The sequence below is a fragment of the Elephantulus edwardii genome, unplaced genomic scaffold (genome assembly GCF_000299155.1).
Source record: "Elephantulus edwardii isolate Elephantulus edwardi_28Jun2011 unplaced genomic scaffold, EleEdw1.0 scaffold00157, whole genome shotgun sequence".
In the NCBI taxonomy this organism is placed as follows: domain Eukaryota; kingdom Metazoa; phylum Chordata; class Mammalia; order Macroscelidea; family Macroscelididae; genus Elephantulus; species Elephantulus edwardii.
The window spans coordinates 5,966,732-5,984,410 of NW_006399907.1; the positions used below are offsets into that span (position 1 = coordinate 5,966,732).

Consider the following 17,679-nt stretch of genomic DNA (forward strand, 5'->3'; position numbering starts at 1 on the left):
CACAGAAAGATCTTCGAGTGAAAATATTTTAAGCACATAACTCAAGCTATTTAACAATGCACATGAGTTCCGGAGCCGAGTTGCCTGGGACAAGTGAATTTATCCATCTGTGCTTCAGTTTCATCATATGTGAACTGATTAGTCATTGTTGGGAAAATGAAATGGCTTCTTATAGGTCAAATGTTTATTATTGTTTGTGTTAGGTGTTGTTGAATCGCAGACAACTCAAGAACCCTATGAACGAAAGACCTGAACACTTGTCTAACTTCCATCGTTTCTCCACACTCATAGTTTCTAGAAGCAAGCTGTTTCAGCAGTGGATGTCACTCCTGCTTCCAAGCTTGTTTTAATGAGGGAGCTCCACCAAACACTGCCCACTATGGGTAACCATTATCACATCTGACACATCAGTGTTACAATGCTTAGCATCACAGCAACCGCAAGTTATTACATCATTATTATTTCAGTGAAAATGCCTTTATATACAGATGTTTGAACTTTGATCTTTTCATGGTATACTGGATTTCTTGTTCAAAATGGCTTTCCTAGCTACTGTCTTTAATTTGCCATTCAGCTGGGTGTGAACATGTGAATGAAATGTGGAAACTATTGACGATGGGATTGGTTAGTTTTGCTATCCCACCAGGTTTAAACTGTGCAAGTTCAGTGGTAGACTATGGTAGTCTCCCTACCAGCAAGAAAGAAGAAGAAAAAGCAGAGCATATCCTTCAGAGTGAGAAATTCCTGCACTATTCTGCCCAAGGCCTTCACTAGAGCAGCAGCGACAGCAATGGAGAATCAGAAACCAGTGGAAGGAAGAGCTGACCAGGAACTACACCTCCACAAAGCCAGAACAAGAGACCTTCACCCTAACTTTAATAATAGAGACAAGAAGAAGGGGGGGGGGGATTTCATAATTGACAGGACTAACAGAGCTTTGTAACAATGACCTAAAACTGTGAGGCAGTCAAAGCGCTTGCAAACATTCTTGAGAATTTGTCCTTACTAAAGAACTGCATCCTGTTTGTAACCTGTTAACTTTTCTAATAAACGCCATAAACACGAATACAGTTCTGTGAGTTCTGTGCAGCCAGTGCAATGGATTAGTGGATCCAGTAATTGAGCAGTGAGTCCCGGGAGGGATACTTGGCATCAGAAGATGATGCAGGAGCAGGAAAAGTGGATCTGGCCTTGCAGGAAATGGACTGGTATTATGGACGTTGTTAATGGAAAGAGCTGCTTCTTGTAGAGTTAGTAGTATAGGTCAAACACAGCCTCCCCTATACACGCTGCATTCTTTTACAGTTTTTTAGATTAATTTATATTTTATTTCCTATTAATATTTACTTAGTGAAATGTTTTGTTGGTTTTTTTTTTCCCTTAGTATGATTTCCAACAGGGTTCTTCAAAACTTTACAGTCTCTTTCTTTCATTCCCACAAAACACAACTGGGCTCATATCTAGAAATCTCACTGTTTCCTTCAGCAGATGCCACACACAATTTCTGTTCATATTCCTTTGAAGTAAAGGCCAATATTTCAGTAGTTGTGAAACCTTACCCTTCTTGTTTTGTTTGGAATAACCACATAAAATTAGAGGCAAAATTTTCAGTAGGTATGCATTCTTCTAGAAAGCTGCTGTATACTTTAGATTTCTCAAAGTGAGAATGTCATGCTCAACGGAAACCTACAACAATCTAGTTAATTATAACACAGATGTGGACACATCTGATGTTTCATAGAAACAAAAAATCTCAAGAAAGCATGCTTACACCAAAATAAAATGAATATTCCTTTTATTATAAAACCACAGTAAATAAATACAATGAATTACTAAATTTGGTTGGTTGGTTTGTTGGTTGGTCATTTAAAAAAAAAAAAAAAAGATCTTCACAACACTATTTCAGACAACCAGAAATATAGTGGGAAGTCCCAAAGGCAGGGCTAAAAGACCAACTGCTTCCTCTCTTTAAAACAAAACAAGATGTCCCTGAAAAATCTAACACTTCACAATATTCCACTCATTTCCTTCTTGATCCAAGACTAAAGGGTTTAAAAACAGGGTTTTAAAAATCTTAAAACTCATGTCATTTTGAGGCCAGAAAATACTCTGTTGAATGTGCCAGCCTGTGCTTTGTATAGTGTTCAACAACCTTGACCTCTACCCCCGAGATGCTACTCTTACTGTCCCAACTATGGCAACCAAAAGCATAACAGATACTGACAAATGTACCTGAACAGGGGAAGAGAAACAAAAGGCAACCCCGACTGGGAACCACTTCTTGTTAATACAATGTGCCTTTGAGTCATTTTCCAGCAGCAGTTAATCACAGGGGAGGAGGAGGCCCATCTTCTTCCTACAGAATAGCTGGTGAATTTGAACTGTGTACCTTTGCACTGGCAGCGCAATTCCGTACCATTAAGCCACCATAGCTCCCTGAGATTCACAAGTTTAGAATAATGCTTCTCAAACAGAGCCACTGGGATTCACAGGATTATATAGTGGAGATATTTGGCAATGATCTAAAGATTCAGGCTGACAAATTTCTAACTGGGCATCCTTCCAGAAAGGGTGGCAGTAAGATTCATCCCTTCCTCCTATTTTCGTCTGGGTCATGATTCACCCCCTCGTCTTGCCTTTGCAGGGTCATGTTCTTAGCCCTTTCATACCTCACCCCTTCATAACTCACCCCTTTATGAAAAGTGGATGGAATCACCTCAGTGTCACAAGCCCTGCAAGACTACAAGGCAAAGTAGCATTCCCTTCCATACAGCCTTGTTATTTTTAGCTCTGAGCTACTTTGGTAAGGATTATGAACACAAAAGAGAGAAACTAGGTAAAGATAAAAAAAGTTAAGGTGAATTTAAATATATCATAGGCATATAAACATAAGGGCTGTATCCAATATATTTTGGCTTACTGATAAGATTCCAAAATTTCTTTGTGGTCAGAAAATAAAAGAAGAGATGAGAGAACCAAGCGCTTGACTTCCCAACCCTTAGAGATCATTCTTCTTTGTATGAGATTATACAATGGTGCAGAGAATGGCTGGAACAGACTGCAAGTCAGCATCAGAGGAGAAGTTTTCCTATTCCTCGGCCCTGGGAGGCTCACCAATTATTTCACAGCTAAGAAGGCTATCTGTCCCTCAAAAGTAGGTGTTTCCAGTGCACATATAGGGTAGATACACTCTGAGAACATGCCAGGGCTTCAGGAGTGTACTCAAACAGAAGCACTGACAGTCATACTTACCTATTGTAGGAGAGAAAAGTCAACAGAAACAGCAGGCACGCTAAGACGTCAGCTCTGCCAACAATTCCAGCCACCTGAAAGTTAAAAAAAAAACAAACAACAAACTCAGAAAATTAGTTTCCCAAAACAAGTCATATTTTTGTACTAATTAATCGTATACATTGTTCTTTTCAAACCCTGATAAATAACTACCACTTTTTCACTGCCATCAAGTTGAATCTTATTCATAGGTGACCTTCCAGTGGGTTTTGAAAGGCAGAAACTATCTAGTTTCTCCCCTAGAGAACCTTTGGGATCTGAAATTCCTGCCTTTGAGTCAGCAATGCAGCTCTCAAATCACTAAGTCACCTATTCATTGCATTTATTTAACAATAAGTATATAGAAGGGAGTATGTCAGAAGAAACTCTGAAGGTTGCATGGAGCATAGAGAAGCCAAAGCACAAGGAAGAATTCAAGATACTAAAGAGCTGAACAGAAGATTCCAAAAGGCAGCATGGAATGACAAACCAAATTTTACAATGAAATGTGCGAGGAGCTAGAGTCAGAAAATCAAAAGGATTTTCTGGATCGCTCAGGATTTCTTAAGCTCGAGGAAATGAAGAACAAATTCAAACCTAGAGTGGCTATAATCAAGGATGCTTTAGGCAGAATATTAAAAGATCCAGAAAGTATTAAAATAAAATGGAAGGAATAGAATAACTCATTGTATCGAAAGGAATTGGCAGATACAGAAGAATTTAATGAAATAACATTTGAGCAAGAGCCTATGGTGATGAAGGAAGAAGTTCAAGCTGCTTTGAAGGAAATAGTAAAAAATAAGGCTCCAGGAATAGATGGTATACCAATTGATATATTTCAGCTAACAGATGCTGCCCTGGATGTGCTCACCAAGTTGTGCCAAGAAATCTGGAGAACAACCACTTGGCCAACTGACTGGAAGATATCTATATTTGTCCCCATTCCAAAGAAGGGTGACCAAAATGATTGCAGAAACTACAGAACAATAACATTGATTTCACATGCAAGATTCTACTGAAGATTATCAAAAAACGACTAGAACAGCACATTAGCAGAGAACTGCCGGAAGTTCAGGCTGGGTTTAGAAGGGGTCGTGGTACTAGGGATATTGTAGCTGAAGTTTAGATGGACCTTAGTTGAAAGCAGGGAATACCAGAAGAATGTCTATCTGTGTTTCATTGCTTATGCAAAGGCGTTTGACTGTGTGGATCATAACAAATTGTGGCTGACTCTGAGAAGATTGGGAATCCCAGAACATTTAATCATGCTAATGAGAAACCTATACGTGGACCAAGAGGCAGTCGTCAGAACAGAGCAGGCTAACACCACATGATTCAAAATTGTGAAGGGTATACGCCAGGGATGTATCCTATCTCCATACCTTTCCAACCTGTATGCAGAGCAGATTATCCGAGAGGCTGCGCTCTATGAGAAGTGTGGCATCAGGATTGGTGGAAGATCTATTAACAATCTGCGTTATGCAGATGACACAACCCTGATCGCTGAAACTGAGAAGGACCTCATGCACTTGCTGCAGAGGGTCAAGGACTGCAGCCTTCAGTATGGACTGAGGCTCAATGTCAAGAAGACAAAGATTCTCACCTCCAGACCAATTGGTAGCATCAGGATGGATGGCGAAGAGATTGAGATTGTTCACAGCTTCAGTTTGCTCAGCTCCACGGTCAACACTCTAAGCACCAGCAGCCAGGAAATCAAAAAACATATTGCGATGGGAAAGTCGGCTGTTAGGCACCTCTCTAAAACACTCAAGAGCAACGGTGTCTCTCTGGAGACTAAGGTCCGCCCGATACAGGCCATGATCTTTGCAATCAATTGTTATGCATCAGAGAGCTGGACAATGACTAGGGAGGATAGAAGGAGAATTGATGCCTTTGAGCTGTGGTGCTGGAGAAGAGTATTGAATGTACCCTGGACTGCCAAGAAAACAAATAGATTCATCCTGGAGAGGGTTAAAGCAGGCTACACCTTGGAGGCAAAGATTCTGGGGCTTCGTCTGACATACTTTGGACATGTTGTAAGGAGAGACAGGTCCTTGGAGAGGGACATCATGCTTGGTAGGGTGGAGGGACAGTGCAAGAGGGGAAGGCCCTCCATGAGATGGATTGATAAAGTGTCTGGGGTAATCGGGATGGGTGTGTCAGAGGCAGTGCGAATGGCACAGGATAGAGCAGGGTTTCAGGCTGTTGTACACAGGGTCGCTATGAGTTGCAAATGACTTGACGGCACATAACAACAACAACAACATATAGAAGGGAAAACAAAAGAAAGGAAGAGGATGTTTTCATACATAAATTTATTTCCAACCTACAGAGAGTCAAAACACAACAACCAAATTTACTAATTCAATGATGTATTCCATATATTTTCAGCAGTGTTGTTATTCTTTTCTACTATCAAGTCCGAACTATCCCATAGCTAACCCTCAAGCAGGTTTTCAGAGGCAATAAATCACATGGGAGGAGATGACACATCTTTCTCCCCAAAGCAACTGGTGGGTTCAAAGCACATGCCTTCAGGTTGGCAGTGTAGCTCATACCACTTGGTTACCATAGGCCCCTTTCGAGCAATGACTGAATGTCAAATACAGCGAGACTTTGAGGGTGCCAGAGTGCTAAGAGACCTGAGGGTACCTGCAGAGTACTTGGAGAAAAAGAAGTTGAATAATAAGCAATTCTGGCAAGAATGGGAGATGAGTCTGAATTCATAATTCAGACAGAGTGTGTGTGTGTGTGTGTGTGTGTGTGTGTGTGCGCGTGCGCGCGCGCATGAGCGCGCATGTGTGTTGGCTCTATCACTGAACAATCATGAAAGAGATACTCTAGGAACAAAACATGATCCTGACAGTAACCACAAGTCATCCTCCTACTAGAGAAAATGTGGCCTCCTTGGAGAAGTGTCTGATTCGAGAGCTAAGGCTGGGAGGATAATCAAGAGTGTGGGTCATCTAATGCCAGAACACAGGAAAGGATCAAAAAACAAACCAAAAAAATAGCAGGTTCACATCAAAAGGGCAGAGGAGCCAGTAATGGAACTTCTTTAAGAAAAATTTATTAAGAAAGTGATGAATTAGAAATCACTGAAAAAAACAGAGATCTGTATTAAAGTTGACAAATGCACAGAGGAAAGAATGAATGTGTGTGCATATAAAATACATTCATACAGCAAACAAGCAAACCGGAACAAACGAAAAGTCCTCCCTTACATTAAGCATCAGTTCATAAATGTAGAGGAAGTGGTATAGTTGAAAAATAGCTATTCTGCACTCATCAGAATAAAAGCCAGATCAAGCAAGAAACATCCGTGTATGTATGCTAAAGTAATTTGCATAAAAGTTTGATAATACAGAGGTCATTTTTCATGGTTACAAAGCACTGGCTATGATCAACTAGAAATTTAAAAAAAAAAAAGAATAATTGTACTCTGGAAAAATTGGATTACCGTGAATTATACCTTGACCAAGTAATCAAAACAAATGTCACCAAAAAAAAGACAGAGAGCTATTACATGCTTCTGAGAAGCACAAAGACGCGCCCTAAGAAGGACAAAACATCATTTATGTAACATCTTGGCCAAAACACACCACGAATAGAATTATGAGAAAATAATTAGATAAACCTAAGAGGAGAAACAAAAATACTTAAATATATATGTATACATTTATATATCAATAAATTATAAAATGTAACTTTTCATTGTGGTCAATATACATGAAATTAACCAATTGTCATTTCTACAATGACATCAGGTATACCTATGACATTGCTCAGTAATCATCTTTAACTGTTTCCATATTTTCTCATCGTCTCTAACTTATTATCCCCTAATCAGTGAGTCGCCCTTTTCCTCTTCCTCTGTTGCTATTGTTGTTAGGTGCCATCACGTCAAGTACAACTCATAGTGACCTTATGAACAACAGATCTAAATCCTATCCTATGCTGTGCCATCCTCATCAAACACTTAAGCTCGCTGCTGTAGCCATCATGTTAATCTATCTTGTTGGGGGTCTTCCTCTCTCTAACTCTGCACGTTTCCAAACATGATGTTTGGAAGCATCTCCTAGCAACACATACAAAGTATGAGAGATGAAGCCTCGTCATCCATGTCTCCAAAAAGCACCCTGAGTGCACCTTCTTTAAGACACATCTGGTTATACTTTTGGAAGTCCACAGCATATTCAGTATTACTGTCTAACACCACAACTCAAAGGCATCAATTCTTCTCCGGTCATCCTTACTCATTTCCAGCTCTCAGGTGCATAGCAAATCCCAGATCATGGCCTGAACCAGGCACACCTTAGTCTTCCAACTGACATCACTGTTCTTCAGAATTTTGAAAAGCTCCCTCTAGTCCACCATTAAACCAAACACACCCATTTGCCACTGAGTGAATTCAGACTCTCAACAATCTGACAGGACAGATTTGAACTTCTCCATAGGTTCCCCAAGACTAGGTTAAAATTCTCAATCTTCTGGCCAACAGCTAAGGGTTTAATTTATGCGCCATATTTTTTTATCTGTTTTCCCCTCACATTGACATCTCATCAATTCCTATTCACAGTGACTGTATAGGACAGCACAGAAGTGGGTCACTAATTTTCTTATGTTATAATTCTTAATGGGAACTGCATGCCTTCAGGATTGCAGTGCAGCTTCTTGCTACTAGGCCACCAGAGGTCCTAATGGGAATAGATTGTCTTATCTTTTTCTTATATCAGCAGGTTAAATTCAAATACCTCAATGTGTAACTCACTACACAACCAGGGCTCCTTATTAACCTTTGTTGTTGTTGTTGTTGTTGTTGTTGTTGTTGTTGTTATTTGCCGTCGAGTCGCTTGCGACTCATAGCGGCCCTATGTACAACAGCCCTAAACTCTGCTCTATCCTGTGCCAATCGCACTGTCTCTGACACTCCCATCCCGATTATCCCAGTCACTGAATCAATCCACCTCATAGAGGGCCTTCCCCTCCTGCGTCGTCCCTCCACCCTCCCAAGCATGATGTCCTTCTCCAAGGACCAGTCTCTCCTCACAACATGTCCAAAGTATGTTAGACGGAGCCTCAGAATCCTTGCCTCCAAGGAGCCACCCGGTTTAACCCTTTCCAGGATGAATCTGTTCACCTTTAGTACCTACAAATAAACCCTGACCGCTACATACTTTCCTATACTAGATATTTTATAACATTATATACAATGATTTAATAATCAGTCTCTTATCACAATATATGATATAGAGCTATATTCTGTTTATATTATATAACTATGTCTTATATGTTCTCAGGCTTTTCGTTCATAGGGTCACTATGAGTCGTCTACAACTCGACGGCATCAAACAACAATAACAATGATGACGACCAAGAGAGAGCTACGTTGGCCTAGTGGAATGGAAGCTATGCTACCAAGCCGAAGGTGGGAGATTTTCATCTGTGGCCCTCGACCAGGTTCAAATTGTCTTCCTGTTAAACATTCTTCTAGGTGGTATAGCACTGGTCTGTGCGTTGCTGTACAGAGGTAACTCGTGGTTGCTGTGATGCTGAAGACTGTGACAGTGATGTGCCAATCCAGTGTTGGCTGGAGCTTCCCGACTAAATCAAGCCTGGAAGCAGGAGCAGCATTCACTTCCGAAATGGCTTGCCTCCAGAAACGCTATGTGCAAACAGTGCTCAGGCTGTTCGTTCATAGGGTCACTATGAGTCGTCTACGACTCGACAGCATCAAAACAACAACAACAACAACGTCTTATATTAAAGATTTATGTATTCTACATGTTTCTATACATTACATGTCATATATTCATGATATTTTATACAATTTACATTAAACCAAAGTTAAATGTAAAACAATATATAAATCACATACTTCCTTATAGACCAGTTAATGTCCATCATGAATTTGCATTGTTGCTGTTAGGTGCCATATGTCATCCCTGACCCACAGCAACTCTACAGAATGAAATACTACCCAATACTGCACCCTTCTCAAAAGTGCAGCTGCCCTGAATTCATTATTGCCGTCACTCTGTCAATCCATCCTGTTAAAGGTCTTCCTCTTTTTCACTGACCCTCAGCTTTACCAAGCATGCTGTCCTTCTCCAGAGTGTGACTTTTCCTCATTACATGCTGAAAGCACATGAGATAGTCTCACTATCCTCATTTCTAGGGAACACTTTGGCTGCACTTCTTCTAAGGCAGATTTTGCTTGTTCTTTTAGTGGGTCATGGTATATTCAATATCCTGTGTGTATACCACAATTCAAAGGCATCAATTCTTCTTTGGCCTTCCTTATTCACTATCCAACTTTAACATGCATATGTTTTTGTTGTTGATTGCCATCAAGCTGAGCACAATTCATAACGACCTTATGAACAAAAGTCCTGAAGCCTTTGAGGCAGATGTAAATACCATGGCTTGGGTCAGATGCACCTTAACCCTTAAAGTGACTGTAGTAAGCTAAGATCAGCAGTTCAAATCCAGCATTCTATGGGAGAAAAGTGTGACATTCTCCTCCCATTAAGATTTACAGCCTTGAAATCAGAGAGATAGTGGCCAAGAATCAGAATCAATGACAGTGCATACTTTATACAGCATTAAAACCAACTACTGAACATATCAGTAAGACCACAAGTAGAATCCTGCTTAAGCATTATCGGCAATATTAAGTATTATCCTCAAGCAGATTTTGACTTACAGTGACTTCATAGTATGGAGCAGAGTTTGCCCACAGGTTTTCTCTGATGCAATACATCTACACAGAAAAAGATTACCATGTCTTTTCCCTCGGGAGTGCCTGGTAGGTTTGAATCCTCAACCTTAACGCTTAACAACCAAGTGCTTTACCCACTAAGCCACTAGCACTGGTTAAATATTTCCATTAAAACACTTTATATTAAATATTTCTATAACATAATCTATATTACAAAATACAATGACACACTGCTAACTCCCAAACTGAAAGTCTAAAAGGTACTAAGAAAAATAATGATCAATATCCTTGTTCTTATCCAACTAAATCATTAACATGAAGGGGCATGAACGACATAACCTTCTCACAAGTAAAAAAGAAAATAAGCATTTTTATATACTGAGAAGAAAACTGGTAAATTAATGCCTCTTAATCAACTGGTGAATCTAGATAAAGAGTATATGGTCACATATTCTTGCTTTTTTTTTTTAAAGTGCTTTTAAAAAATGTGTTCCTTCAGAAGGGGACTGAAAGGGAAGAAGGGGTAGGGGACACGCTTGACTCTCAACTCATTGCTATGGAGTTGGAAACAACTCAGAGCTGATGCTCTAACAGATTTTCAGAGGCTGTAAAATGCAATGGAGGAGATTGCTCATCTTTCTCCTGAGGATCTAAACCGCCTCCCTTTGAGTTAGCAGTGTAACTCCTTACCCACTAAGCCACCAGAGCTCATAAGTATGTATATAATTGTTGTTGTTACACATCGTTGAATGGGAACCAACTCATTGCTGACCCTCTAGTACTACCTCTAGGTTTTCAGAGGCTGTAAACTTCACAAGAGGAAACTGCCCATCCTTCTCCCATGAAGCCAGTGGGATTGAACCACCAGACAGGCATTGCCTAAGAGTTAACAGGCAACTCCCTGCAGACTAGACACCAGAGTTCCCTCTGCATAATCTTTTAATCTTCTAATTTCTTCACAACTCATGGCACAATGTATTTCTTTTATATTCTTTTTCAAATCCAAGAAGCACATTGGGGGGGGGGGATAGGGCTCATAGAATGCTTCAAAGAGGTTACATTGGAGCTGAAAAAAATGAGGCGATGATCACACTAGAAATGTTGCACAGTTGACATTTCAGGCACAGAAAACAGCACCACCCAAAATGCAGAGAAGTAGAAATCCACGATGTGTCAGAGAATCAGTTAACAATACATAGCAGAAAACAACATAAATATGCAGAAACTATAAATATGCTCATCCAATGAGCACACATTGCAGTCATAAAGGAGAGGAAATGAGAGAAGCTTGGCACTGGACCACACCAGGTTTTAATTCTGGCATCTTCACTTAGCATCTGAGTGTCTACAAAAATTGCTTCCTTAACTCTGTGAGACTTGGTTTTGTTACTTTTAAAAATGAGTGTATCACTCCCTATCTCATGTGATTATAGTTACTAAAATTATGTGTGTTAAGTTCACGCTCAATAAACTTTACTGCTCTTGTCACCTCCCTTCCCTTTCAGAGAAAGGGGATGGAGGTCTCAACCACTGTGGCTGGTTCTCCTGTGTGGTTTATGATATTATCTGTTACTCTCAGATTTACATGAATGCTATTTTAAATTCATTTTATTAGTTATTGGTTAAAAACTTAAACAGGATTTCAATTACAAGCATGTATATGGACCAGAATCAAGTTACACACAGAGAAAATTCTATCCTCAGATACACTCAGAAAACCTCACACATAGTTAAAATATTTCACTGGCAAAACAGAGCAGAGGACTATTACCTAATGTGACCACTTGATCACACACCATTCATTGATCTGTTAATCTATAAGGAACTAGAATGCCAAACCGGGAAGGCAGCATAATTCGAAGGGAGGAGGCTGTGAGAGTTGAGAGTGTGGTGTTACTAAAGTGTCAGGGCCTGATGCAGAGAGATTACTGGGGGTGGGGGTGGGTTTACTTGTGAAGCTCAGGTTTATTCGCTACCAAGTGTAGCCCAGCATTACAGGCTCGACCTCCTTAAAGTTAAACAGAGGGTCAACTCACAACCAGCAAAGCCATGGACAAGGCAAAGTCAAAGGCCAGGCTTCTGGGCCTGATGGAAACTCATCAGAGTACCACTGGACATGCCCGACTCAGAAAAGAGCATGCCATGCAAACTGACACTGGGTGTAGCAAGTTGGAAGGAAGCAACTCTGAGCTGGGCAAGCGTAACTAATACGTTAAAGGCACCCTGAAGCCCTGCTCTTCACATCACTGCCAATTAGTGCTGGTGGGAAGCGGCAGTCAAATGCGCCAGCTGGATGTGCCCAGTTATAAAGAATGTGGCACCCCTTGGAGCATGAGCTTAGAGAGGGTGTTGAAATGTTAGTGTTAAAACTAACAAACTCCATGACTCCACAGCCAGTTCCAAACCATAAGCATTCACTGAACTTCTACACTGTACTGCTGAGCTGTGGGCTCTTTAGAGGTAAATGGTTAGATTTCCCCAAAACCACAGCGCTCTGTCCAGACCACTCATTCATTGTGATGCAATTAGTCAACATCACCAAGTTCTATAATTGTGCATTTTATTCCAGTCAACAAATATTTTCCAAGTAAAACCTCTTTCCACTTTTGACCAGATGTTAAACTTCTTGAGGCAGGTTGTATCCATCCAGCTGGCATTAGTACTTGACAAACAGAGTATTAAATATGATACCAGGAAACTGCATACATCAGAAAGAGGAGGAGCAATTGCCATGAGAAGACAGAAGGGATTCAATTCTGCCAAAGATGTACAAAGGGTTCTGGAAGAGCTGGCCAGTGCACTGAGTCTTAAAAGGTAGATGCACTGGTTTTAAGGAAATTGAAAACAGAGGACCATGAATCCTAGGCCAGAGAAGGAATAATAAGTGCTTTCCAGATGGAGGAAACAATGGAGTCAGAGAAATAGAGGTCTAAAAATATATGGGCTATTTCCTGCAGGGCATAAAGTGACAAAGCATGGAATGAATAAAATGGGGTGTGGAAACAGGAAGGAACACGGGATGTAACTATACTGGTCTTGATTCTAGTACAACATCAGACAAGTTGTAGGATGCTGACAAGTACCAAAAAACATGATAATTTCATGATAAACATGCATTTAAAAGACCCAGAAAACATATCCATCAACTGCCACATGTCTACCTCGAATCATAGCAAAACTAAAGAACAATGAACTGAACTGCAAGGTTTGCAAGAATTTAAATCTTTACAAAAGCAGATGGTCGCATCTTTCTTCCACTGAACCGCTGGTGGGTTTGAACTGTCAACTTTCAGTTAGCCACCCAACACTATGCCCATTCTCCACCAGGATTCCTCATATATGGAAACTCACGAAATCATTGACATCTTGGGTTGTTAATGGTCATGCTGAGCCAACTACAACTCGTAATGACCCTACGAACAGTACATGTGAACACTACCTCTCCCTGTGCCATCCTCATTATCCCAGATATGCTTACCCTACTGCTACAGTCCCTGTGTCACTCTATCTTCTGGAGGGTCTTCCCCTTTGTCTAACTGTCCACCTTAACAGAATGATGTCTTCTTCCAAAGACTGATGCATAAAATCTGTAGGATGCAGTCTCCCCATCGTTTCCTCTAAGGAGCATCGAGGGTATACTTCCTTCAAGACAGATTTCTTTGTTCTTTTCGCAGACCAGGGAGTAGTCGGTGCTAATGAACCAATTCTGAGGTTTCAGGGGAGATAAATCTTTACAAGAGAACACTGCTCATCTTTCTTCTGTGACAAAGCTCGTGAACTCAAACTGCCAATCTTTCCTTTTAAAGCCCAAAAGGCAATAGATTACACCACTAGAGTTACTTTTATAGATGCAAATTCCCAGAATATAGTTCTGCCTCAAACTGCAGGTTTCTATCACCTAAAAGGGAACTGTAGTCTCTACTAAATATTCAAATACTAGGAAAATATATAGAAAACCATAACTATGTAGATTTTGAATAATGGTATATACCATTTAGAACTCCTAGTGAGATTAAGTACAATCTTCCTCCTCTTTATTTCAAGTTGGAACCAATTCATGGTTGACCTTTCAGAAGGTTTTCAAAGTCAATCAATTACATGGGAAGAGATTGCTCATCTTTCTTCTGGGAAGCAGCTTGAAGATATGAACCACCTACCTTTGAGCTGGCAGTCCAACTCCTTACCTAATAGGCCATCATACTGGCCTTTAACCATGTGGTAATTGCTAATTTATCAACTTAATTTGCTTCCAACCTTGCTTTTTCCTTGGAGTACCACCCACAGAATCCATATGTAGTATAAGCCAGTTCTAAATCAATTCCAACACACAGCAACTCCACATATATACAACTGTGCTCCAGGAAGTTTTCAATTTTTTAAAAAAATATATAATCAGAACTTTTCTGAGCTATCTCTGTGTGGAATTAAACATCCAAATTTTCAGACAAGAGTCAAATGCATTCACTATTTGCACTATCCAGTCATCCTATAACAGTATAAATGTACTGGTTTTTTTTTATCTACAAGAATAACTTCCACTGGCATCAGACAGTACCAGAACACACAGTACATGATAATAATAGACACAAACCAGACAAAATCATTAGCTCATGATCTCGTTTCCTGTGTGCTTCTGTCCATGTTCTGGAGTCAGACTTAGCTCACAACTCCACCTGTCAATGTTTCCTGCTCTTGCTTTTGACTTGATATGAATGGATTACACCTCAACATCAAGAATACAAAGGTCCTTACTCCTGGGTAAATAGGCAACATCATAACAGATGGAGAAAGGATTGAAACTGTCAATTATTTCATCTTATTTGGATTCAAAATCAAAACTCTTGAAACCAGCAGTCAAGAAATGTATTGCTTTGGGCAAGTTCACTGTCTACTCTCCAAAATACTGAAGAACAGTGATGTCAGTTTGAAGACTAAGATGTGCCTGATTAAAGCCATGGTTTTTTAAATGACTTGCTATGCATCTGAGCTGGACAATGAATAAGGATGACAGCAGAAGAACTGATGCCTATGAGTCATGGTATTGGAGAAGAGTACTTAACATACCATGGACTGCCAAAAAAACCAAGCAGTTATGTCTTGGAAAAGGTGCAATCAGAGTGGTCCTTGTAAGCACAGATAGTGAAGCTTCCTCTGTCATACTCTGGACATGTTGCTAGAAGAGGCTATTCCTTGGAAAGGGATATCATGCTTGAGAAGGTGGAGGGTCAGAGAAAGAGAGGAAGAACCCACCAGGCAGAATGACAGAGGATAGGACAAGATTCAGGTCTGCTGTTCATCAGGTCACTATGAATCATACTTGATTCAACAGCACTTAACAACAACATCTGCTAATATCAATGGTAACTAAAAGTTTTCATTCTCACAGGAGGAACCACGGCAACTTATCCTATATTCTCAATTCCTTTGATTTTGCTTATGATTCAGAAAAATAAATTTCTAAAAAGATCCTCGGGAAATTCTTCCAGTAAGTAATTACAGAGATCTCATGAGGAAGGTCTGGGTTTATCCTAGTCATTGTTATATTCAAGAAACAAACTGCTAGTATATGATGTTGTTGTTGTAGTTGTTGTTGTTGCTGTTGCTGTTACATGCCATTGAGCCATCTGCCTCATAATGACCCTATATACAATAACCCTAACCCTATTCTATTACCCAAGTCACAGAATCAATCCATCTCATCAAGGGTCTTACTCTCTTGCACTATCCCTCCACCTTCCAAAGTATGATGTCCCTCTCCAAGGACAGGTCCCACCTTGCAACATGTCCAGAGTATGTCAGATGAAGCTTCAGAATCCTTGCCTCCAAGGAGCAGCCTGGCTTCACCCTCTCCAGGATAAACCTGTTTGTTCTCTCAGCAGTCCATGGTACACACAATACTCTTCTCCAGCACCACAGCTCAAAGGCATCAATTCTTCTATCCTCCCTAGTCATTGTCCAACTCTCTGATGCATAGCAAGTAATTGCAAAGACTATGGCCTGGAATAGGCGCACTTTAGTTCCCAGACTGACATAGCTGCTCCTCAGTACTTTGGAGAGATCTCTGACAGTAGACTTTCCCAATGCAATTCATCTTATCATTTTTTGGCTGCTGGTACCAAGAGTATTTATTGTGGAACCAAGCAAAAGAAGTTCAAGGCAAAGGACTTTTCCTCAGAACTGTCTGAGATAGGAAGGCTTCCCTGATATTATCACCTATTTGGATCTACAGTATTTGGATTTACAGACTCCTAAACTCAAGAGATATTACCCACAGCAGAAGAAATTGGAAGCACCTTGAAGCCTTCAGATTGAGATGGCTGATATTTTCAGCTATCACATCAAGGCCTGGATAGGGTGAAACAGGTGTTGAATGAAGTAGGTGGGAGTAGAAGGGAATGCTGTTGTAACTGGGAAAGGGGTGGGTCAAGACTCACGTGTCAGATGCGAAGACAACACTGAATCTATTGGTTATTTCTACAATTGGTAAATATCTTTAATCTGCTCTTTCCTGTAAAATGCTTGTCTGTCAGATACTGTTCTAAATCTGAGCATTCAAATTAGGAATAAGGATTGGCCAACACTTCTGAAATAGTATATGTATTCAAACTTCGTAAATAAATCAGAGTAATAAAAAAATAATTTTTTAAAAAAGATGTTTTGAAATAGTATTTAAATGAATGAATGTGTCCCTCTCTTAGTTTGGGACCTTTTTTCCTCTCTGTTCTGGGATTCTTGTTTTATCACAGCGTCTTACACTGTCTTTTATCTATTCGTGTTTATGTTCTTTCGATTTCCCAGGAGGTGGGACCCAAGCTGTCAGCAGGAACTACTCTATCCATCCACATATCCTCCTAGTAGCTAGTGGAGGTCCTGCAGCACAGAAGCACTCATGAACTCCTCAGTGTTACATAACTAGAAGGTAAATCCAAGTGTCTCATTGATCATATTATCATGATTAAAGTAAAAACCTCACCCCCAAAATTTAATTTAAATTCTCTATTGTTTCTGGGATAATTATGGCTCCATTTTTGCTCTTGTTTGAGACAGGTGAGCTGGTTTCCATTAAATTGTCATTACCCCTCTCCTGCCTCTGTGGTCTTTGTTTCCTTTCAATCAGTCTTAAGTCTTCTATTACAGGAAAAAGATAGACAGTTACCTCCCATTTCAATTTATAGGCTTGGAAACCCAACAGAGGGGTTGTTACAAGTCAACCAATTCAACACAGATGAGTATGTCATCTATAAGTATTTTTCATTCTATTTCTATCTTCTCCTCCTTAGAAATCTGCATTGAACTCTGTAACTAAATAATTCTCTCTTGATTTTACTGCACATCGTAAAGTGATTTTGCAGGGCAAATTTCTTTGGCTCTTTCTTACACCTCTCTCATCTTCTTTTGACTGCAAATACTTTTTCTAACACTCTTCCCTAAATAACCGTCCAGTTCTAAAACTCCATTGCCCTTTTGTGTTCCCAGATTTCTTCCCCAATTAGTACAGAAGCCTGTTGCAACCTTTGTGAAAGGTCACTTTGCTAGCTGAATCACCCTCTATTTTTAAAATTCAACCTGAACTCTATCAGCTCATGATTATTCTGCCCAAGTTTATCTGCATTTTACACACTTGTTCTCTGCAAGCACTGTATTCATACTGTTACTGCCCTATTCACTTGTTATTTCTTGCAATTAAA

At 40.1% G+C, this 17,679-nt stretch overlaps 1 protein-coding gene across 2 annotated transcripts in view; it reads right to left on the reverse strand.

The window, feature by feature from the left end:
• Positions 1-17,679, reverse strand: part of TMTC1 (transmembrane and tetratricopeptide repeat containing 1) — a 477,484-nt gene that overhangs the window by 432,489 nt on the left and 27,316 nt on the right. For both annotated transcript variants that reach the window (XM_006895074.1, XM_006895075.1), the window contains exon 3: positions 3,253-3,326. In XM_006895074.1, the coding sequence (XP_006895136.1) occupies positions 3,253-3,326 (74 nt within the window). The remainder of the gene's footprint in view (positions 1-3,252; positions 3,327-17,679) is intronic.